Source organism: Rhinopithecus bieti, unplaced genomic scaffold (assembly GCF_001698545.2).
Source record: "Rhinopithecus bieti isolate Rb0 unplaced genomic scaffold, ASM169854v2 scaffold_17861, whole genome shotgun sequence".
Classification (NCBI taxonomy): Eukaryota; Metazoa; Chordata; class Mammalia; order Primates; family Cercopithecidae; genus Rhinopithecus; species Rhinopithecus bieti.
Window position 1 is genome coordinate 1,832,329 of NW_016809830.1, and position 25,027 is coordinate 1,857,355.

Consider the following 25,027-nt stretch of genomic DNA (forward strand, 5'->3'; position numbering starts at 1 on the left):
TATAATACATTGATGTGGAGCAGCTGTGCACTAAGGTTTGTGAGTGTAGGATGTTAAGGCAGAGTACCTTAGGTGTGTCAGACAGTAAGAATCCCCTGCACAGTTGAAATAAAGACAGATATATGCAGTACTGCTGATCACTCAATGGAGGTGATCATTTAGGTGGAGTTTTAACCCCTAAAGTCCTGGGGGAATGCACATTGGATCATCATTTTTCTCATACTTTAGGGAGAGAGACATGTGATACATACCTGCATTCCCTCACAGGATTTCAGCCTGTTATGTAAAGAGTTCAAAATCAAGATACGTGATATCTTAAGGGGTGCAGCGGTGTGTGGCAGGGGCTGAAAAACCACATTAGAGTTTACGGGCAGAGCTGTGAGAAGGAGCCACCCAGCTCTGAGCTATGCCACAGAGTCTCCATCTCTTTAGTAAGTGCTTCAGTCTTCACGATGAAAAGCCCAGTTTTTGCACATTGCTCTGAGTTGCTGGAAGTCAATTTTGTTGAAAGTTTCCACAGCTGCTAAAACATTTACAGCAGGGCAAGGACACTCTGCCCTTTGTATGTAGAGAGTGTCTCCACCTCTTTAAAAACATTACAAGACTGTTTTTCTATTTCAAAGACCCGGTTTGAAGAGTTTCCCTTTTAAAACAGAAAATTTAATATTGTAGTCACCTGTTGGTATACCATAATTTATGCCCATATTCCTCAATTACATGAAATAATTCATGGGTGAATTGGAACTGTGTTGACCAGCATTTCCTCATGCTGGGTTTGCCATGGTTCATGCTGGGCTTCACAGCAAGAGAAAACACCTCCGTCTGAGGAACCAGCAGAAGTTAGGAAAGGGGCTGAACGAATGAGAGGCGGGTGCAAGTTGGTTGAGAGTAAAAGGGAAGGGAGTAAGTAGAAAGAAACAGTATATATTTTCTTCAAAATAATGTGCTGTGAAGAGAGAGAAATAATGCTGTACGTAGGATCAAGGGAGAAGTTAAAATGAAAACACTTGAGATTATTTACATACAGAGGAGAAGTGCTTCGAGGAACGGAAAGATTGAACATACAGGTACAATGGAGATAAAATGACCAAGCTTCTCAAGGAAGGGAAGGAGGATGGGACCTAAACAAGACGGTGTTACAGATAGGGCCAGGTGTAGCTAAGGTGGTAGCTGGGTAGAATGATGCTGAGTAGGTGACCATATAATGACCTCTATTTTATTTTTATTTAGTTTTATTTTTATTTTTTGAGATGGGGTCTCACCCTGTGCCTCAGGATGGAGTGCAGTGGCGTGATCCTGGCTCCCCTCAACCTCTGCCTCCCAAGTTCAAGTGATTCTCCTGCTTTAGCCTCCCAAGTAGCTGGGACTATAGGTGCCTGCCACCAGGCCTGGCTACTTTTTATATTTTTAGTAGAGATGGGGTTTCACCATGTTGGCCAGGCTCTTCTGAAACTCCTGACCTCAAGTGATCCACCCACCTTGGCCTTCCAAAGTGCTGGGATTACAGATGTGAGTCACCAGGCCTGGCTATTTTCTTTTTTTAAATATATTTAGTTTAGCTTCTATAGTTAATTAGGGAAGGGGAAAGCAGGTGCTTGAAAAAGGACTGAGAAGTTAGACATCATGAGGAGTAAGGGATGGAGAGGGAATGGACGAGTCCATGATAGACTTGTCAGGCAGCCTTGAGGGAATTTAGATAACAAGCAATTGGTCCTCACAAGTCATCAGAGTTGTATGATTTTTTTTTTTTTTCCTCTACTAGGGTCCAGCAGCTGGTAATGGTTAATCAAAATTTAAAGGTGTCATTAGTGGCAAAAAAAAGGATGGGGGGAAGATTCAGTTCAATCATTCGCATTAAATAAAAGAGGGCCCATTAACTAAAAATATTTTACTTAAACTATTTTATTTGACTTTTTTATTGGACTTTTCCTTGTGGTAAGTTTGGGAAAATACTGGGTTTTGGATAAGAGTTCAGATACTTTTCCGATTATGACTCACTACAATAACCATGATCACTTTGTTCAGGGATAAAAACTAAAAGTTTTTTAGCTGTCATGTCTGTGTCCTTCAAAGCTGGGACTGGCTTCATGGGCCCTCGACTTGGCCCTGTTCTCATAGGGCTGCACTTGGTTAAATACTATGCTGTCATTGTCTTGAAGTTCTTTATACTTTTTTTAAAAGGGCCCCCACATTTTCATTTTACACTGGGTCCTGCAAATTACATAGCCAGTTCTGCTGACAGCATTTTATTTAATCACCCCAAATTCTCTCTTTCTTCCTATCTTGAGTGTTTGTAGAAGTTGGAGTCTGGCCCTGAAGTCTTTGCAAGTTTAGTGTTTTTAACTACTTCTTGGCTTTCATTTTTTAGACAAAAAAAAAAAAATGTTTAAATGTAGATGCTTTCAAGTTTCCTAATTTTGAAAAGTCAAAGAGAAAAAAGAATAATGCCAATTTCTTGGAAATATTTATATGTGATTATAGCATTTGCTTTCCCTAAAATGTTTAGAGCTGCTTCGTCTCTTCAAGGATACAACCATTTCATGCTTTAGATAAGGAAATCAAGGTCAAGGGAGATTAAATGACCTGCCTGGTTAAATGGCAATTTATTACATAACCTGGACTGTAACTGAGATTTCTGATAGAAAGGCTAGTGTTCATTCTGATTCTCTAAAATATCTTCTCAGTGTGCTCATTTTTAAGTTTATAATTTGCTTTCAAAATTATAGATAGTTCCTTTAACTCAGAAACAGAAAATCAAATACCATATCTTCTCACTTAGAAGTGGGAGTTAACAATGGGTACACATGGACATAAAGATGGAAATAATAGACACTGGGGACTCCAAAAGTGGGGAAGGTAGCAGGGCGGGGTGAAGTTTGAAAAATTAGCTCTTAGGTACAGTGTTCACTATTTGGGTGATGGGTACACTAGAAATCCAGTCCCCGCCAGTATGCAATATATCCATGTAACAAACATGCACATGTATCTAAAATTAAATTAAATTTTAAAAAAATTATCATAGGTAGTTCTTGATACAGATAAGGAAACAAAGCAAAAGATAAATAGAAAACAAACGATCTTGGTATATTTTATGAATTTTGAAATTTTGAAGTATACTCTGATACCATAATTATATTTGACTGCTTAGCCAATCACAAAGTAGTTTTATAATAATCATTATCATCCAATTGTTTCTGATCCAGAATTCTAGAAACTGAAGAATTAATTCTTGGGGATAATAGTCAGAGAAAGGAAGGAGTAGAATGACTTTCACTGACCTGGTTGTTAGGATGGTCCTGAACTCATTACATAATTATTAATAATCCTCTTTATTTCACCCCGGGGTGAAGGGGATATGGGCTTTACTCTCTAATGAGACACAACCAACATTCTATGGCATATTCAGGGAAGATATTGTTTTATAGCAGATCCTTAGATACCTAGTAAGAGTTAAACATTTATAAGTAGTAACAGTGAATTCAGATTAAAACATTTGTAGCCCAGAGATGGCTTTAAAATACCAACTCTAAGTTAATATGGAAGAGAGGAGTCTTTAAGATTTCTTTTTTCCTAAAACCTCAGACACTCCAGTGTAGATACTCACCCACATTTCATGAGAACCCATTTGGTTTATTATTTATGCGGTCCATAGATAATGAGCTTCTAATATCTAGCCCTTATTCACTTAACAGAACGATTTCTACTACAGCATTTTATTTCTATCCAAAAACTTATACTGTGTTGCATAGTGTTTTGGTAGCAAAAGCAACAGACTCAGTCACTAGATAGATGACCTTGGGCCACTTACTTAATCTTACCAGTTTGAAAAGGGAAGAATTATATCTATAGGCAAGGGATGTTTAAAGGGTTATATCATATCATGTATATCAATTATATAGCACAGTGCCTGCTCAGTAAATAATATACAGTAAATAGAAGCTTTACTTTTGTGTTAGTACAGTGTCTTCCTAAAACTTCTCCTTTGAAGAAAAATATTAAGTTCCTGTAATAAGAGGTAGAGTAGGCTCTGCATTGCCTCATAGCAAAAGGGCACTATTTAACCAACATCATAAATGATTTTATAACCAAGGGGAAAGAAGAGCAGGAAAAAGAGATCAGGATATGGGCAAGTGGCAGGATAAATTACAGGATTAAATAGGGTGGTCAGGGTGGGCTTCCAAGAGAAGGCCAGATTTTGAGCAGGGACTTGAAGGAGGTGATGCAGTTCGTCATGGAAATGAAGCAGGGAGGCAGAAGGTGTTAGGTGATGAGATAACAGAGGTTGGCAAAAGCTAGAATTCCTGTGGACCCCTGGAAGAAAAAATTCTCATCTTGAGTTTTTATTCTAAGGTAAGAGCCCTCACGGGGTTTTGAGCAAAGGAGTGTTGGCATGACTTAAGCTTTTAAAGGGCCAATCTGATTTCTGGGTTGCAAATACAAAGGATGGCAAGGACCGGAGCAGGTAAATCTGTTAGGACATGACTGCAGTTATCTAGGCAAGAGATGGCACTGCTTGAGTCAGGGTAATAGCCACACCCTCCAGTCATTGTGATACCCAAAGATAGTCCAACAGATTTCCAAAATGCTCCCTAAGGAGACAGTCCCACCCCTGTAGAGTACCAATGTTCTAGATCTAGAGTTTCTCTTATGGCCCAAGGTTGCGCAGGAAACAGATGGCAAACTCTAAAGGGTAATTGAAGAGAGCTTATTAAAAGGACTGTTTACAGATGGGTAGAATTAAGGGAAACCTGAGAGAATAATGAAGTACATCAGGGCTTGCAACCTAGAAGCTGTTCCCATCTCTAGGCCTAAAGAAGTAAGTGGAGGGGAACAGTACCAGATCACAGCAAGATCTATGTGTATAGGAGAGAGCAACTCAAAAAGAGATGGAGTCTTCGCTAGAGAAACGCAGCCTCAGCCAGCCTGTGGCCCAGAAAGGATGACACCACTATAAAAAAAAATACCCTGACCTTGCTCCCTCCTGCTCTCTGTGCTGTTGCTGGTGCCTCCTCCACTGATCAGTGGAAAGCCAGAGGGCAGGAGAGCCTGGGTGATGCAGTCTGGAGGGTCAGCTCCTGGGCACATAGCAGAGTGAAGGGGCTAGAGAGTGGGTCTGGATGGAGCAAGTGGAGAATATACCTAGTAGAATCACTTTACTTTGTTTTCTTGGGTATGCTAGAGCAATCCTTATTTGGCCTTTTAATGAAGAAATACAATACGTTATGCATGCTATAGACTTTGACTTTACAGCATATGCTAATTTTTTGTTGTTAAAGGGGGGCTGGAAATGTAAGGCTAAATTCATTATTTGATGTCTTATCAAACATTTATATTCTATTATGTCAATTTTTATCCAAAAATTATTTCCCCTGTTTACAATAGATAAAGCCTAATAAAGACTGGCCATATTACTGATATCACTTGAACATTTTTATTTCCCTCTAAAACAATGACAGATTGGGCCAGGTGTGGTAGCTCATGCCTGTAATCCCAGTACTTTGGGAGGCTGAGGTGGGCGGATCGCCTGAGCTTAGGAGTTCAAGAACAGCCTGGGCAACATGGCGAAATCCCATCTCTACTAAAATACAAGAAAATAGCTGGACATGGTGGCACGTGCCAACCACTATTTGGGAGGCAGAGGCAGGAGAATCATTTGAACCTGATAGGCAGAGGTTGCAGTGAACAGAGATGGCACCACTGCACTCCTACCTGAGGAACAGAGTGAGACTCTGTCTAAAAATAATAATAATAAAATAATAATAGTAAATATAAAATAAAAATGAAAAATCAAAGATGTGTGGAATAAAAGAGTTTTGAATGTAAAGCATTTGCTGTTGTCAATACTGACATGTCCAGAACATGGAAGAAAAGAAAAATGGGAAATAAATAATAAGGGAGCATAAACATAAACAAAGAAAAGTATTATGATCATCACCAAGATAAACAGAGAAATATTACACAGCAAGATGTACGATGCAGGTCAGCCGACCAAACAGTAACAGAAAGGGGATGTTAGCACTAAGCGAAAACAATAGTAAAAACAAAATAGGACCAAAAAAACCAACCAAGTGAGCCTTATGCACATATGCATTTAAATTTGCACAATAACTTATTGAGAACCCCCAAGGGAATGCCTTAATGCCATCTATAAATCTTATTCCATATATATGTCCATTTTATATTAAGAATGCCATATGCTTTGATACCATATGAGTTCTCCGGCGTTATATTCAAAGAGTATTTTTATTTGTAATGCTTAAAAAAAATAGCTACAATTATGTTCCTGTGTTCATCTAGTTAGTACAGCAGAAACATAAACATGATTTTGCTTAACTTGACAAAATAATTACTCAAAAATCAATCATTGAAACCTGGATTAATCTAATTAGACATCCACACAGCTTCAGTTCACTAAATATTTGGCAACTTTCGCAATTGAGACACAGGTCTTGCCATTTGTCCGTGGCGGTACATACCAAAATATGAAGCAGAGCGTTTTCTGAACTATCACTTTAAAATGTGAATTATTGAATGATACATGCTCTGTTGAATCCTATATGTTAAAATGCCTATTCTCTTTAGAGTTACTTTTAAAAGACAGACTTTAAAGCATAATAATTAAGGTATATGTGCTATGCACATGCTTGGAGATGATTTTCTATCATTAAACTTCTACATAAATATGCTTCAGTAAGCAGTTAAAGGCTTTGGTTTGCATTTTAATCCTTTTTCTCCGTGAAGTCATCACAATCAGACACCTTTGATCTTGCAGTCATTTCTGGCACCAGATTCAGATATCACAAATGAACAATTACTACTTAATAGAATGGAATCCAAAGACAATGGAGTCTAATGAAATGGGGCTTTGTTTTAACAAAAGTGAAACGTTTTCTAATGGTTGCAAAGGAAGAGTTCTAAGCACATTTAAGAAACCAATTTATGATCTGAATGTCTTGAGAGCTCTTAATGGTCTTCTAGACACCAAGTAGTTTGGAATGTAGAATTTTTCTTGGAAACATAAGGGCTGTCTGTCCTGAAGAGCTTCTGTTATTAATTCTTTTCTTTTACCTATGTTTTGTTTTCTGTTCCTGCAGGCTGTTCCACCTCCCAACTTCGAGATGCCAGTCTCCATCCCAGTGTCCAGCCACAACAGTTTGGTGTACAGCAACCCTGTCAGCTCACTGGGAAACCCCAACCTTTTGCCACTGGCTCACCCTTCTCTGCAGAGGAATAGTATGTCTCCTGGTGTAACACATCGACCTCCAAGTGCAGGTAACACAGGTATGTCCTCATAAGGATGTAATGCTAACGGATCATTGGAAGGGGCCACTTTTGGCAAAGCCAACACTGCTTTATCTACCAGATGTTTTCTGGTTTTCCATTTACTCTCCTTCATGGCTTTTACCATCCACCCCGGGGCTAGGTCTCCTGCATGATAGAGCCTAAACTCTTTAGTATGTCTTTGGAAATCTTTCATAATCTGCCATTTATCTTTTTCATTCTGCCACTTATCTCCTCCCGTGGCTATATTTTAACCACATATTCAAAAACAGGATGTCAGATGTCAGATATCCTTTCTCCACACTTTTACTTCTGCTCGTCCCCCATGCCTAAAATGCCATTTTCCCTCTTCCTCCTGGCAAGCTACCACTTCTTCTGTGAAATCTTCCCCTGTGTTCTCTGATAGTATTTATCCCATTTAGTTATTTATTATTTAGGTCACTTTTTGTTTATTTATACGGTAACTTATCCCACAAAGGACTTAGGCAGAAAGAAAATATAAGATAGCATCATTTGTAAGACATATGAAATGAAAACAAAGCTGAGTCAGAAATGAAGTTAATTAAACACATGTACACCTGCCCCAAATTTGTCTCTGCACTTTTACTTGCTGTTGTTCAATTCGCAGTGTCCAAGGGAAAATAAATTATTGCTCAGAAAAGTTCATCCATTCTTAGTACTTAGAACAATCAAAATACATTATGATGAATTGTATTGAATATGTGTCTGTTTTGATACTGGTTTTAAAGAACATTAAAGGGAAGAATGTTCTCTTGATTTGCTAGATTCATAATAGGAACCAAGTCAATGAATATTGAATATAACAAAACTATTCCTTTATTTTTCCAGAAGCAGCATCAAAAATAATTGTATTTCTAAGTCACATACAGCAAACCATTATATATTTGCATTTCATATTTTAAAAGTACTCCATGGGAAATTTTAATATATCTTACATACACATAGCTGTATGAAAGTAGTTTATTCATGGAGGAATTTTCCTGTAGAATACTTACATATCTGCCTTACAGTTAGAACCAAACATGTGTTACTATTTTTGTTACAGAAGCTTTGTATAGAAAATATAATTAAATTCATCCAAATAAAAAATTTTAATAAATCTTGAGTCGGGAAATGTGTTCAAAGGACTTCATTGGGCTATTCTCTTGACTTTTGAATATATTTGAATGTTTTCATATGAATTTTCAGTAACCACATTTATTCCCTTCAGATCATACTCGAATGCAGTTCACTTTTCTATTTGATAAACTCATGCTCATTTTTTTAATTTGATACTTTATTTCCAAAATATTATCTGATTGGAAATAATAAACATTTTCTTAAACTGTAACGAAGGCCAGATGCAATGGATCACTCCTGTAATCTCAACACTTTAGGAGGCTGAGGTGGGAGGATTGCTGGAGCCCAGGAATTCAAGACCAGCCTGGGCAACATAGAGAGACCCCATCTCTACAAACTTTTTTTAAAAATTAACTGGGTATGTTGGCTTCTGTCTGTGGTCCCGGCTACTCAAGAGGCTGGGGTGGGAGGACCACTTGAGCCTGGGAGGTTGAGGCTGAAGTGAGCCATAATCCTCCCACTGCACTCCAGCCTGGGCAACAGAGCAAGCTCTGTCACAAAAAAAAAAAGTATGTATGTGTGTGTATGTATATATACACACACATATATATGCATACATATATATACACACACATATAAACATTTTCTTTTAATTCCAAAACTTGAACCAACTAATAATTATAGAGTATCACTTAGAGGCAATTAGAAAATCTAGATGATATTCTCACTATTATTATTTTGGCTGAATCTTGTTTTTTTCAAAACTAAAAGTAATTTTTATATTCAATATCTTATTGAAACATCTTGACTCTCATAAATAAACATTGCCAAATTTTAACATACTTTCTTAAGTTAGCGGTGAGTAAGCATATGTTTCTTAATTTGTGGCCAGTGAAAAATTTGTTTTATTGTGTCAGTCAATAAGATTTGAGTAGTAAATGTAGGTAGATTCATGAAACGATCAAATTTCTGGACAATTAACATTGCACAAAATTAATGGCATAAAACATATTTACAAAGAACTAAACATCAAATGTGAAGTCATCTGAGCATATAGTAGACCTTCCTCTTTCTTTCGCTTTCTATAAAACATCTGCTTAGAGAAAACCTAGACTTAGAGATAATAAAAATGCAGAGACCAAAGACTGGATTTTTTTAAATGTAACTTTCTTAGAAAAAAAGATTCTGCAAAATGTCAGTGATTGAATGTATTTTTAACGTTTGAGCACAGCATGGCACAGTAAAACAAATGTCAGCCATCTGACTTGGGTTGTACTTTACAAGTTTATGACTATTGCAAGAGGACAAAATACTGAGGTTGCTAAAGGTAAAGTGTTTTGTTCTGTGGGCCTTTAGCCTTTCTCGTTTTGATCTTCCTCTTTAATCCATAGGTGGTCTGATGGGTGGAGACCTCACATCTGGTGCAGGCACCAGTGCAGGTAAGCACAGACTCCATACTGCAGTATGTATTATTGTTCTGAGTTCTTCTACTAGGTGATTTGCAGGACAAAGTCTTTTAACAAATAAAGTTAAGAGATCTGTGAGGGGCCTGGAAAAATGACACCAATAATTTTTAAAGCACTTTTCTGAAGCAGGAGTGGTTAAACAATAACTTAAAAGAAAATTGTTTATTAGCTAGAACCTTCCTTAATAAAACTTCAGCTGGTCAGCAGAAAATTAAGGGCTCTGATCCAATCGACCTAATCCTGGATACCATCCTTGGACACAAGAGTACCTTTAGCAAACCATACTTTTTGCGTTCTCTGTTAATTATTTCACATTAAATGTGAATCATTTTCCACCCAAAGAAGTATTGAACTTCTGTGCATTTCTAAAGGAGAGTACATAAAGAAAAGGAGGGGTTAAGATTATAATCATTCAACAGTACTGTTAATAAAATAAAATCACATTGGCATTAAAATGAGCTCTTAGAGAACATGAGTATAATGCATCCCAAAAAGACCCTAAAATATATTTCAGCTAAGAACTTCTTACACTGTGACCAATAATTGTCTCAGTCACATATCTCCAGGTTTCCACGTTAACTCATAATATCAAGATTATTGAAATATTGATGTCATTTTCAATGCGGAGGCAAGATAGCACAATACTTTCAAATGCCAACTGCAGTTCACTATTGGCATAACAAGTAACCATGGTAATTTCTGCAGCTGGAACATGCTATACATTTAAAATAGTAGGAGGCAGGCATGAATGACACAAGGTTATGTTTGAAATGTCAAAAAAAATCAAGTTTATTGAAATAGCCATGGATAGCCTAATTAAAATATTTTGCCAGGGTCAAGTAGAATAGCCTGCTAATTATAAGAAAGAAGATAAAGAAAATTGGTTTACAAATACAATTTTTATAAATATATCTATTTGAGGGTAGACTTTCTCTTTTCTGATGCTGGCTCTTCACTAATTCAGTGAATAATGAAGAAAAAGTATTAGACTTACACAGTGATTAGCAAATAAGATGAATAACACTAGCTTCCTATTTTATATATCTTTTGAAAATTAGGTCGAGTCAAATTAGTGAGTAAACTCACGTAATATTTTGCTGGACATGGAAATGAATTTTTTTCCCTCAAAAAATGCTGTGTGGTTTGCAGACTCAAAATTAGAGAACCGGGTCAAATCCAGACCAATGTTTCTTGGATCCAAGTGTCTGCCAAACACTATGGTTAGAAAAAATGGTGAGGACTGAGAATTGGATGGTCACAAAGACCAAGATATAATGTAAGAAAAATGGTTTAGATGTTATGATGTTTTACCCAATATCTCACTGCACCGGTTTGCTTGCTGTTATGGAAACAGCTAGTAGTAGTTATGAACATAATTAAAAGTAGTAAAAAAAAAAAAAAATGTGGAGGAAAACATGGCCTACTCAGCTTTGATGGAAGTGGCTTGTTACTGCTTAATAGCTAGAATGCTTTAGAATCCTATATTGAAAATAAAAAATGTTTGGTTTTTTAATTATTCTGTCATTGTCAATTCCCAGACAGTTGGCTAAGTTTAATGATCCTCTAGGGATAGAGAAGACTCTCAGTCCTGTAGGCATGAAAGTTTGACACATATAGGATATAGTATCATTGAACTAACAAAATCTTATGCACTTAGCAAATTCATTCTCTTACCTCAGGACCTCTACCATAGGCATGAGAATCTTCTAATTCAGAAATAGAAGAAAACAAAAAGAAAGACACTGAATTGCTCCACCCTGCTGATAATAAATATTATATCTTGATTTTATCTAATAACTACAAGCATGTAGTTTTCAGTTTCTATATAGCTGTGAAAGTGTTACCCATATTTTAAAAATAGAGGAAGAAGCCCTTTCTAACTCTAGTCCCAAGGAACACCTGTTGCAGATGCCACTTAGTCTCAAGCTTAGCTGTCATGTCCTGCTCATAACTCAGCCATCTTCCCCTTCTTTCTCATGCCAACCAGTGTCATATGTCAGGCTGAATATATCGGTGCTGATGTCAGAGAATCACATAACACCAGAGGAAAACAAGGCCAGCCAGAATATTGCTACATTTTCAGAAAAGAAAACCAAAGCAAAAAGGCCAAAATATAGCTTCCAAATTGTGCATATTGTCATTGAAATTCAAGGTTTCAGATAAAGTTTGAAACTCTTGAGACCAAGTGGCAAGACTGCAATTGTGTTAAATACTTTTTAGCAGTTGCAGTTTTTTTCAAAATAAGTCATCTCACTTTGTAAAAAAAAAAAAAAAAGAAAAAGAAAAGAAAAGAAAAAAAAAGTGAGGGGAGGGAGAGTCTCATGAGGGAAGGAAGTAAGTTGAACATTTCTTATGTGCCTATAAATACTAAAGGCCAAAAAGGTAAGCACGCTTTTTTTCAGCTCAGTTTGATCGTAAAGTGTGGCATCTTTCCTATCCAGTGCCTGAGCTATCCTTTTCTATCATACCATCATCCAGTAAGTTTCTAGAACCTCCTAATTCACCTTCCTGCTTTATATTGCATCCTGCTCCAGTCTCCCCAGGACTGCTTGTTCTTTCTTAAAACCTTAAGCTCACTATAGGTCATCATTCACATGCCAAAAATCCAGCTATGGCTTCTTTTTCAGAATTAACCATGAACCTCTTATGCCTGGGCCCATTCCTACTCTCCAGCCTTAATCTTCTTCCCTTCTGCCACTGCCATCAAGAACCCGGCCGTCCAACTCTACTAACAGTAAACATTTAAACTGGTCTTACTGTGCACTCTGCAAAAAGTATCATTTTCATAATAGTCGCTTAAAGTAAGTGTTCACATTATGCCCTTTCTACAGATTGGGAAACTGAGGCACAGGGAAATTAAGTAATTGCTCAAGGAGGAATCCAGGCAGTCGGGTTCCATAGTGTGTGTATGTATATGTGTGTGTTTTGATACAGTGTCTTGCTCTGTCATCCAGGTTGGAGTGCAGTGGTGTGATCTGGGCTCACTGCAGCCTCAGCCTCCCAGTCTCAAGCAGTCCTCTGCCTCAGCCTACTGAGTAGCTGGGACCACAGGCATGCACCACCATGCTTGACAATTTTTTAATTTTTTTTCCTTATAGAGATGGGATCTTGCTATGATTTTCAGGCTGGTCTTGAACTCCTGGATTCAAGCAGTCCTCTTTCCTTGGCTTCCCAAAGTGCTAGGATTATAGGAATGAGCCTCTGCACCCAGCCTCAGAGTGTGTGCTCTTAATTGCTACACTGTGCCGCCACTTGGCAATGTCATGGCCACTTGCTCTTACCTATGCAATCCTAGCATGCCTTTCCTTCTCCTGCTTCATGCTACTGAGCACTCTTTGTCATCCCACAGAATTCACTTCAGCCATTTGAGAAAAGCCTTTCCTGACTCTTATAGAGAGGTTATGCACCTCTTTCCTGTGCTTCCATAGCAGCCTGTACCAACATTACATTTCTCATTGCATTATGACTGCAACATCTGGGCACATCTCTCTAGGACACACAGCTCTGTGGAGGCAAACTGTTTCTTATTCAGTTTGTATTCCCAGTTTAACACATAAGCATTAGCACACAGCAGATACTCAGTAAATGTTTTTCAGCTGAGTAAGGCAAAAATGGATCTTCTAGCCATAAAGTTTTAATAGTGTTGATGTAAATCAGAAGGAACATTTCAAAGAAATTATGTAATTTTCAATACAAAAAGATATACCTTTGATCTGTAACTCACAAAAATAATGTATTTTTCTGAAGCAGTATACGAATGTTTAATTAACTATTTGATTAAATGGCTGAGTACCCTGGGCCAGTAAAGCAAAGTTTCACTAACTCCTCTAATATTCTTAAAGGAAAACCTAAAGAGCTGACAGATAGCAGTAAATGAAATGTGGGTTGCTATCTCAGGCCATCACAAATCACCTCTTAAAACAATGAACTTCTTATCATCACTTAACTTGAAATACTTTCAAAGATGAAGGCAAAGGGTAATAAAGAAGTAGCGGGATGGGGTTGTACGCTTAGTATAAGAGAAATACACAGCAAGTCATCATAATACTTTAGTTAGTAACAGTGACTTTTCTAAGGTTTCAGTTGATGGTTATTCATCTACTACTTAATTCTTTCAACAACCTAAATGAAAAGTCACTGCTTTTAAAATAACATATTGTCATAACTCTGTACATTAAAACCAATAAAACTTTTTTCTTTTTCTTTTTCTTTTTTTTTGAGACGCTGTCTTGCTCTGTTACCCAGACTGGAGTGCAGTGGTGTGATCTCAGCTCACTGCAACTTCTGCCTCCCAGGTTCAAGCAATTCTCCTGCCTCAGCCTCCTGAGTAGCTGGGACTATGCAGGTGCATGCCGCCATGCCGAGCTAATTTTTTGTATTTTAGTAGAGACGGGGTTTCACCCTGTTGTCAAGGCTGGTCACAAACTCCTGAGCTCAGGCAATCTGCGCACCTCAGCCTCCCAAAGTGCTGAGATTACAGGCGTGAGCCACCGCACCCGACCACATTAAAGCTTTTAATGTGCTAATCTGAGTGGTTATTGATGATTGTAAGATCAAGTTCGGTTGTTTTGTAGTTATTAGATTTAATGGAAATAACCATTAGCACAGCAATGCCTTGTGTTGGATTATTCACTATCCTGTTAGTGTCCTTTGTTTTCACTTTGATAATATGATTGCCTTTTATTGAGTAGAAAGGACTAGTGTGCTCAAGGATTTATTGATTCGTAGTTGAGACCAAAAAGAGAAAGAGAAAAAAGAAAAGAAAACCTTTAGGAATCCCTTTGAACATTAAAGATAATTTTACAATCTACATAGCTATTTGACACGAAGGCAAAGGAGATTTATGTATATTGGTTAATACTTTTAATTAACATTTATTGTAAATTAGATATAATTTTATATAAAAAGAAACTAACAGCTGTTTCCTTATTTTGATTGTTAATTGTTTACCATTTTATGCATTTGGTTGTCAAGCATTGTCACTTCTGGAATGCTTAATTTATGTCAGCTAAATACGTGGAGAGTTGATGGTGGCAGTGTACTGCCATGGATATATACTGAGCAGTGAATAGGAGATCTGGTTTCCAGACTCTGGAAGGACTCCATCTAGCAAGACCTTAGATCATGACTTAGCACCTTTGAACTTAGTACTTACTCAGATTGGAGATAAGAAACAAATATTTTTACAATCCATTTACACGCAATGCTTTATGATAATAATATAATCATAAAATTTTGCTTATATTTTGTAATTCATCTAGCATTGAAAAGAAAAAACTTAGCGCATTACAAAAGCAGAACTAAGTGGAAAGAGGAAAGGTCAGACAATGCTTAATTTTTCTGTACCAGTACCATTGTTTTGCAAGTATTTGTTTTCAAGAACACTTATCAAAAATTTCCTGGCTGACTTTTTTATCAGCCAGAAAGACTTCTCTGCATTTCTTACTTAGTGATTTAAAGTATCAGTGAAGTGGCTAAAATTTTAGTTTAAAAGATTGGCTTTAACAAGTTTGCATTTTTGTTGCCCAGGAAAACATAACTTCAGATTGCAATATTCAAGAAAGGGAGAAAGGTACTTAATTACCCTCAAATAAGAAAACTAACTGTTAGTATAAAGATACAATTTTATATTATTTTAAAATATTATTAAGCACCAAATGAAAAAAAATCTAGGTTAATAGTTGGGTTCTGCTTTGAAAGTATTGTTCCATTAGTTTGAATTGTTCTGAATTAAAAATTCTGAATTCATTTGCAGTTTTACCTTGGGAGTTCACCCATAACATAAGTAAATATCTAACCGCATAACTTTATTATTATTATCTATGAAATTAAGTGACAATGATTTTTTAACCCAAACCAAGTTTATCAAGATGAAAGGAAAAAAATACCTAATCCTCAAATTAGATAGCTACAGCATGTGGTATGCAGTTACTGCCAAGAAAATCAGTGTTAACTTTCCATATACAAAACCTGACAAATTATAGATAAACCAGTACCTTGATACCATTCTCTAGGGGCTGATGTTGAAGTGGGAAAGGCAGGTCAAAGCTAAGACAAATGAAAAATGTTACAGGTTAAGTCAGGATGTTGTAAAATATGCCTTCGACCCCTTTGGTTTGACTTCATTCCTAAGAAGTTTGATTTCCAGAGGAAAAAAGAAAATTTTAGGTTATAACTTCCTAGAGAGTGTTTTAGCACATTTTAGAGCCCTTTGTTTATCCTGATTTCTAACTTCACAAATTGTATTCTTTTTATCCTCTATCCTTCTATATATACAGTAAACTACTGTGAAGATTGGTTTCTTTACTCATATCCCATTGATTTAACCTATTAGTGTGAAGGATAATAAAACCTTGGTTGTTTTTAATATTAAATTCTAGCTGTTAATATTTCCCCCTGAAATACTAGTTTTATTCAAAATTTGTCTTTTTTCCCAAGCAGTCTTTTTTCTTTATACACCTATTAGGTTCCTCTTCCCTATCTTTGGCATCACGATAAGATTTTATTTGGAGATAACACGGAAAGGAAAGCTTTTTTCATAATCATCAGTGATGTGACATTGTGCATCAGTAGACAGCAGATGCTGAAGGGGGGATGTGGTTAAAAACCCCCACTTTTGGAAATCAATTTTTTACTTACCAGGGACTTTCTCACTCGGTGCTTCAAGGCTGTCGGCCAAGAGTATAATCTGCTGTTTTTAGACAAACCTTTGCCAATCACTTAAATTTTGCAGTTACACTTACATAGTATGTTTCAGTCGAATTTCAATCCAAAGAGTATTTAGTCATGATACAGTATCATATTTGAAAGATCATTAGCTATGTTAAACTTAAGTATTGTACCAAGAACCTTGGATAAACAGTTTAAATTTATAGCCAACCGATACCTCCAAAAGGTGCTAAGTATTCACTGCGTTTATTATTGCTCCATTTCAATTGTTTTAACTCAATATTTAAGTTTATCCATTTTACTAGACATTATGCCTTCTTTTTACAATTTCTTGACCCTAGAGTCCACCCACCACCTCCAGTTATGATAAAGAACCAGTTATGTTGTATTTAAATTGTAAGGGGGAAAAAACCCTGCTACACTAGTATAGAATATTATAATATAGTAGTAAGAGAAAACTAAATATATGGCCAGTTTACATATTCAAACATTGCAACCTTAATTTACCTAACAATCAAGAAAACTGAATCTTTAGTTGGGTCTAATATTAAGCAACTCAGTGAAAACTGTAAAACCATGGAGCAAAATTTTTGAAGTTTGGGGAAAGATTCCAGAGGCAGATATTCAAAATAATAAAACAACCAAGGAAAGTATGTGTTTACAAATTATTTTAGGAATGGCACTATCGCCCTTGAAAAGTCTATTGAACTCCTCTTTTCAGGATTGATGTAAAATTAAATGAGATAATTGATGCAAGGCGTCTAACATAGTTTCTGCCCCAGAGTAAGTGCTTATTAATAAATGTGAGCTATGGTTATAATCATCTACATTCTTGATTTTTCTAGCCTGTCTGGTTATAGTGTTTAGTTTAATGCAGTTCCAGTAGTATTTATGAAATGTGTGGTGAAGGGAGCACACCAGCAGGCTTCACAGAGATGTCCAGCGCAGGGCTCCTATCCTCAAAGGTGGAAGTAAAGCAGATGGATTAATAAATCTGAAGCAGAATGTGAGAGCAGTACAGTTCAGTGCAACACATTTCACTTTGAACGTTATGAACTTCTGATGTGTTCGCAGCAGTTGTGTAAATGTTAAAACCACAAGTAATTATTCTTTCTCTTCTGTCACGCTCTCTCTAATTTATACTGTCTCAATATTTTTGTTTATAAAAGTGACTGAAAGAATGAGCGATTGTGTCAATAATGAAGACACCCCCTCATTTTTAGCAAAGAGACAGCCCCAAAATCTCAAGAAGTGAACAATTAAATGAGTCATAAATCTATCATTCATAGTTAAATGGAATTTTTTAAAGATAGTGTGGTTCAATGGCATTTTTATGGTGCAATTAAAAACTATCCCTTCAGTAAATCAGTGCTCAAAGGAGAATGATATTTGGGTTTTTTATATATGTATGCTGGAAACATCAGACTGTCAATTTCTTCCTTATTTGCAAATACAAGGATGCATGCTAAATCTCAGACATCTAGCTTTTGTAATGTAGTGGTAGCAACCTGCATTTTGGATTCAAATCAAAGCTCTCTTCCTTGCTGACAGGGTGATCTCAGTCAAGTAACGGAAACTTCTTAAGCCTCAGTTTCCTCATCTGTCAAAAGCTGGGATGGTGATGCCTAAATCCACATTACCGTTAGGACAAATGAGAAAGTCGTTTGCCAACACAAACCTACTTTATAGACTCTGAATCTTTGGAAAAGCAACTTAGTAATAAATGAAAATTCTTTTTTTTTTTTTTTTTTTTTTTTTTTTTTTTTTTGAGGCAGAGTCTCGCTCTGTCGCCCAGACTGGAGTGCAGTGGCTCAAATCTCGGCTCACTGCAAGCTCCGCCTCCCGGGTTCAACGCCATTCTCGACCTGCCTCAGCTCCTGAGTAGCTGGGACTAACCAGGCGCCCGCACTCGCCGGCTAGTTTTTTTGTATTATTAGTAGAGACGGGGTTTCATGTTACGCCAGGAATGGTCCTCGATCTCCTGACTCGTGATCCGCCCGTCTCGGCTCCCAAAGTGCTGGGATTACCGGCTTGAGCCCCGCGCCCGCATAAATAAAAATTCTTTACCTCTCCCCTCATAATCCAGAGCTTACTAGGTGTGCCTGTACGTTAAACAGCTCATTGTTTCATTGACAGACTGTTAATTTCTCTCTCTCTCTCTCTCTCTCTCACACACACACACACACACAATCGTTGAACAAAACACAGCCCAAGAAACATCAAGGACAAATAGGCTAGATATGAAATTCCTGAAGCTTTGGTCTAGCATCAGGTGACATGGTCAAAGAGAAGAGACAGCTCTCTTTTTAGAACATCTGATGCCCCCGAACTGGTATGGCCAAGAATAGTTCTGGCTTTGGTGTAGTCTTGGGGTATTTCTCTAAGAATATACCACAGAATGCACTGAGGTTTCACAGGAGTTTTTTCATAGTCTAACATTATGCATTATTATATAATTTCCCTAAGAAAACCCCAGAAAAAGTGGAGCCTTTATTTTGTGTGTAAGAATCCCTAATCAAGAGTCTTTAGCAAGATAAGAATCAGAACTCTGATTTGCCCCCATTCTACATTAAGCATATTGAAATTTTCATCATTCCCAGATTTCTGACCCCTGAATATTTTGTGGTTGTCTTTTGTCTTAGAGCTATTCAATGTAAAATATCTTTTTTCTCAAAAAAAAAAAAAAAAAAAAAAAAAAAAAAACCTGATGTTGATACATAGCAGCTGAGTAACTTACAGTTCCTAGCACATGTAACAAGGTTTCAGGCATTCAGTCTAGGTCTGCAGTCTAGAAGATCATGTTTTTCCACTAATTTTTTTTCAACTGTCACTTCCAGTAGAGTAGGGGATTGTACGAGCAAGCTTATGATACACAATTTAAAGTGATTTTCAATAAAAAGATGTATGTTCATTTGAGGCATAAAACAGTATCCTAATATTGGAAACTAACTTTTAATCTTAAAACTAAAATATAAAGTTAATTGATGATAGTGAGCATTATTATGTATGTGACATTTCCTGTCTAACAACCCAGTATGCTGTAACTGTTTTCAAAATAGCTTTAATTTTTTTTAAAAAGTGAGTAAAACATTTTGTTGAAGTAAAAGCAGCAAATCGATACTTCAGAGGTCCAGCTATATGTTCAGCTTAATGTTTTCCTGTGGCAATTTGCTTCAAATCCCTCAAAATCAGATACTATTAACAAGTTACTAAATTATTTTTATACATTTACATATTAGAAGTTATTTCCCAGATAACAACTAATCGCGTATACTAAAAAATACTGGACATTTCACTGTAACATTGGGTGTTTCTGATAGAAGCTGGTCTCCTAAAGTGACTGTAATTAGGTAAGCATCATTACCATTTGAGTATATTACAGGGGAGAAGATTATTGATTTAAATATTACAAAATCTACTTTTAAAAGTATATTTAATCATCCACTCAAAATAGCACACTGAAAGTTAAAGCAGCTACTCTGGTGTTCAGTTTAGCTAAACCCAGTATTTCCTACTTGTAAATATTTATTTATCCAGAAAGAGACCAGAAATGTGGTTTGAAACATCACCATTTTGTGCCTCCTTATGCAAATTCAGTGTCTTCTGAACCAGAACTACTATTTATTGTGCCCAAGTTACAACATGTCCCTCAAACTTGCACATCACCTCTGGCTTAGGACAACCTTGACTGTCCTGTCCCTAGTCTCACAAATCAGTCGTGTCCTCTCTTCATTTGTATCCCCATAATTTGAAAATGAGACTCGACATAGAAAGGCTTTCACTATCTCACAGCATGACCAGTTCTGAAGGAGCAGTGTAGTGTTGTACTTCAGGGCATGGACTCTGGACACACTACTTGGGCTTCAAATCATAGCTCCACCAGTTGATAGCTGTTTGACATTGAGCAAATTCCTGGACCTCCCTTTTCTTTGATTTTCTCATTTCTCATTTTTCTTAGGGATACTATCAGTATTCCACAGGGTTGTTCTTGTGAGGATTAAAAGTGCTTTACATCCATGTACAATAACTAACACTTACATAGCAGTTACAAGTGCCTGGTAATCTTCTGAGCAGTTAATGTGTATGCTTAATGTTGTGTTATTGGTAAATAATACTATACACTGTGTTTGCGATTGCTAATATTATTGGATGGTAAGATTGTCAATGACTGCCTCAGATGAGTACCTGAGAGCCTCTCATTCAGATTACTTTTATGCTTCTTTCACACTAGGGAAGTACTTCTATTGAGAAAACTAAGGCTCAGTAGGGTTGAGGGAACTCTTAACAGAAACATCTTGAGTAGAACCTAGATTTCTCTGCCTTATCTCTTCTTGTCTCCCAACTCCTGGCTGCCTGTAAATCTTTCCCTCTGTGCTGCCTCATTCAGACATCATTTCTCATGTATTCTAGAGCAAGTCATTCTAACTAGCTTCTCTAACAGCAGTCCAACCCCCTTTTGTCTCTCCTTTCCACTGCCATCATTGTTCTTTTCCTAACACAAATTTAACAAAGCTAACAACTTGGGAGCTATCTTAGGCGCTCATTTTCTAGAGTATAAAGTTTGGTAAAAATTTAGTATAAAGCCTACAGTGTGAAGTTAACATAATCTGAGAGGTTCATGTTAGCCAAGCCTTCTTTTTCAACTTCGGAAAACTGTATGCTCCACATACAGTGTTTCATCTTCGGAGGAATTCCCCTCCTTCTAAACTCCAAGATCTCTCTGTCCTGCATTCCTTCTCTCCACAAAGCATCTCTCTCTGAACCATCTGATAAATTCCTGTTCACTCTTAATAGCCACGCTGCCACCATTCTTTTTCCTAGGATATCATGCAGCTCATCTTTTGGTGAAAAATTCTGTATGAGTAAATTCATATTGAGATTTATCTTGATATAACAACAACCTGTGGCAGCAAGTACTCGTCAGTGTGGAAGAAAATATCAGAGACTTCAACTTTCTTCAACTTCCATCATTTTTCTTTTTTTTTTTTTTTTTTTTTTTTTTTTGAGACGAGTCCGCTCGTCGCCCAGGCTGCAGTGCAGTGGCCGATCTCAGCTCACTGCAAGCCCGCCTCCCGGGTTTACGCATTTCTCCCTGCTCAGCCTTCCCAAGTAGCTGGACAAACAGGCACCGCGCAACTCGCACGGCTAGTTTTTGTTTTTTTTTTTAAGTAAGACGGGGTTTCGCCGTTTAGCCAGGATGTCTCGATCCCTGGACCTCAGCGATCCACCCGCTCGGGCCTCCCAAAGGCTGGATTTACAGGCTTGGCCACCGCGCGGCCAACTTTTCATTTTCATTAGGGAAAATGTCTGACTTGTTTGAGTCTACCACTTGCAGTTAGTTAGCTAAGGTAATGTGCTGTGAAATGATTAACAGGTGCAACAGGTAGAAAAGTAGCTTTAATTAACCCTCTATAAACAAATTTAGTAGGTGGGCACTTACATGATTTCCTGGCTTTCGTGTTACATGGTTGATAAGCAGTTTGTCTCAATAGTGTACTTGGTCATCGGTTTGCAATCATTATCGAAAATGTAAAATGTTCTCAAGTAGCATAAAGAGAAGAGACCCTTGACGTTTGAATTTAACAAGTTGCTCATTACATTTTCAGTTCTCACCTCGTTGTCCCTCAATAACTTACCTTTTAGTGCCTTTCCTGAATAATTCTTAATTTTTCTAGCATATTCTTTGTATCTATTTGCAAAGCACCTGAAACATACAAAGAACTAGTACTCTGTGTATTATCACTGCCTCTAATTGCAGCAGAGTGGAGTGAATTCATTGTGGGCTGAAGTTGTCTGAAAAGCATCATGAAAGAGTTGGAACTTCAGCTGATCCTTAAAAGATAAATTTGAATTAAACAGGAGAGCCAATACTGCCAGTTATTGAACTGCTAGAGCAAAGATTTGCATATATTCCAAGGACCATAAGGCAGGCTGTGGCCATTGGAAATTAGATTTCATAGATAGAGTGTGTCAACTGTAGACAGTTCTGAGAGTCAGGCAGGGCACTGACTCAACTGTGTTAAGCATTCATGTATAAAAAGGAACATGATGGAAGTAGCAGTTTAGAAAGACTTCCTTGAGTGAGTTGGATAGCATCACACAAATGCACAAAAGTTGGAATACAGCTTTAAGGAACTCCTCTGAAGGCCTGAAACTCCTCTTAAGGCCTGGTGAAGAACCCCTCAACTAGAGACCAGAGGCCCAGATGGAGAGTTGCTGAAATATTTATTCAAATGGTGATGAAAGCCAAAGCTAAGATGGCGGCAGTGGAAGTAGAGACAGGCATTTTTGAAGAAAAATGAACAAGATTTGGTATCTCATTGGATATGGAGATGGAAGAAGGAAGGTAAGATGATGGAAGATGACAGTTTGGTAAATTAAAAAATGGGTATTCCAATGACAGAATTAGCCATGGTCCATAGTGACTAGTTCTGTTTGTGCTTATTAGTCTTATATGCTTGTATTCATAATTGAAATTCCTAGAAAAGAAAAAGGAACAAGTGAAGAAAACTCAAAATGCCTAAACATCCAAATAAAAGAAAGTTTCAGAACTTTGGGCTCAAAGAGAGCTACATGTTCAAGTGAGCTCTGTGAGACAAGGCAAAATGCCTTCCTCATAATATCTTAAGTCAGGAATATGTTCTTTGAATTTACAACTTCTTAAAATAGGAGTCAATAAAAAAAAATGCAGCAAGTGTTTGCTAGTTAACTGGGGAGAAAAATGTTTTTTCTCCTAACACCACATTCAAGTTCTATGTATTGACACTAATTTTAATATGAGTATATACAAACTTGTACCAGAAGAGGTAGATTCTACAATCCTTTATGTAAGTTAACTCATATATGCTTAAATTTGTTATTTTTATGTGAAACAATATTTTTAATCAAATGAAACTATAAAACAAACTGACTCTAAAGTTGGTCTGTACTTCATTTTCTTATAATCTATAATCAGGAAATCCATTCACTCCTGCTTTATAATTTTTGTGCCTTTAAGTGGTCAGAGAAATGTGACATCTGCATACAGTCACGTCTAAATTGATAATTGTCCAGGCAGAGGGTAATTTTAAAACATAGCATGAAAAAAGTTGAATCTGTATATTAGAAGGTTGTTGAGAGGTGGTGTTTCCCACCTCCCGGACCCCTGAATTTAAATGCGACCATTCTCTTTGGTGGATTTATCTTAAGGTGGGACAACAGGCTCAACACAGGCCGCAGCGTTCTGAGTGAGGAGGAGGCTGCGGTTTCCCAGCCGGTTTAAATGCAGGCTCTTCTTAGCAGTAAACCACACGCATGTATTCATCATTGATTTTCAAATGATAGGTTTCTATATCACTGGTTTAGGATCCACAGTCTTGCATTCCTGAATCTATATTATGCCCAAAGAATAACAATTTGGTGGCTGGAAACAGAAATGGTTATTATACGGCTCCAAAATGCTAGCTGGCACAATATGCTAGAAACAGCAGAAATTCACTAGCAAAAGCAGAATTTATTTGTTCTTAAAATAACTCAATGCTCCAAAAATATGAATTTAAAAGTGTCATCATGGTTCAAAATATTTTACATTTTAGTATGTAAACACCTTAAAATATGTGACTAATCTTCTAAAATGGCATAATTGTCCAAATAACAGGAAATAATTCCAGGAAAAAGTAGAAGCTTTTTAAATCATTTTTTTTTCGTTTCGAGTATTTATTGAATGCAAAACTATAATGTATGTTTTTACTTTTTTTTTTCCCCCTACTGCCCTGCCCTGAATAACTGTGGTTTTAAATGTGCGGGCAAAAGACATAGGGCTTTGGTTGAAATTTCTCAAGAGTTTACTGGTAGAATGCAAAAAAAAAAAAAAAAAAAAAAAACTTTTCTCAGAGGCCTCCGTGAGGCATTTCCATTTTCGTACACTGGCCCAGTGCTTGTCATATCACAGGACAACACATTTCACGAAGCGGTTTTACTTCCTTTTAGCAAAATAACTCCTCCATGCAAACCAGTATCGGCATCTACCGAGCTGGGGTTTTAGTTTCTTCTGATCTATTCAAGCTTCATTGCACTGCTTAACTGATCTTTTTTTCCCCCTTCTTTTGAAATTACCCAGCTAATTTTCCATTTGATTGTTTATATAAACCAGATCTCACACAGACTTAATAGATAAGTGACATATGTCTTCAGTGTGTCCATCTGACCTTCAGCTGACAGCAAAGTATAGAGCAGAATTGACCTTGATGTTCTCATTCTCTTTTTATCCCGTAGAATCTATTAATTCAAACTAAGTTCATACCATATTCACAATAATGATTCAGGATGACATATTAAATATAAAACTCCTCTAAGCACTCCATTTTGTCAAGCATTTTTTTAAAGTGAACATACTCTCTTTTGTTTTTTCTTCTAGTGAGAGAAGGTAAATGCATCGTTTCCTGTAACAGCTTTTGCCAGGGAATACTGTTCAAATTTACTGTAAAGAAAATGTTGGCGTTTGTCATATTTATCAGCTTTAGAGAATTTGGCTAATTTTCCAGAAGTTTTCT

General features: G+C 36.9%; 1 protein-coding gene across 16 annotated transcripts in view; it reads left to right on the forward strand.

Moving 5' to 3' along the window:
• MEF2C (myocyte enhancer factor 2C) overlaps nt 1-25,027 on the forward strand; it is a 195,080-nt gene that overhangs the window by 151,807 nt on the left and 18,246 nt on the right. For all 16 annotated transcript variants that reach the window (XM_017890483.1, XM_017890474.1, XM_017890473.1 and 13 more), the window contains 2 exons: nt 7,095-7,281; nt 9,753-9,800. In XM_017890483.1, coding sequence (XP_017745972.1) covers nt 7,095-7,281; nt 9,753-9,800 — 235 coding nt within the window. The remainder of the gene's footprint in view (nt 1-7,094; nt 7,282-9,752; nt 9,801-25,027) is intronic.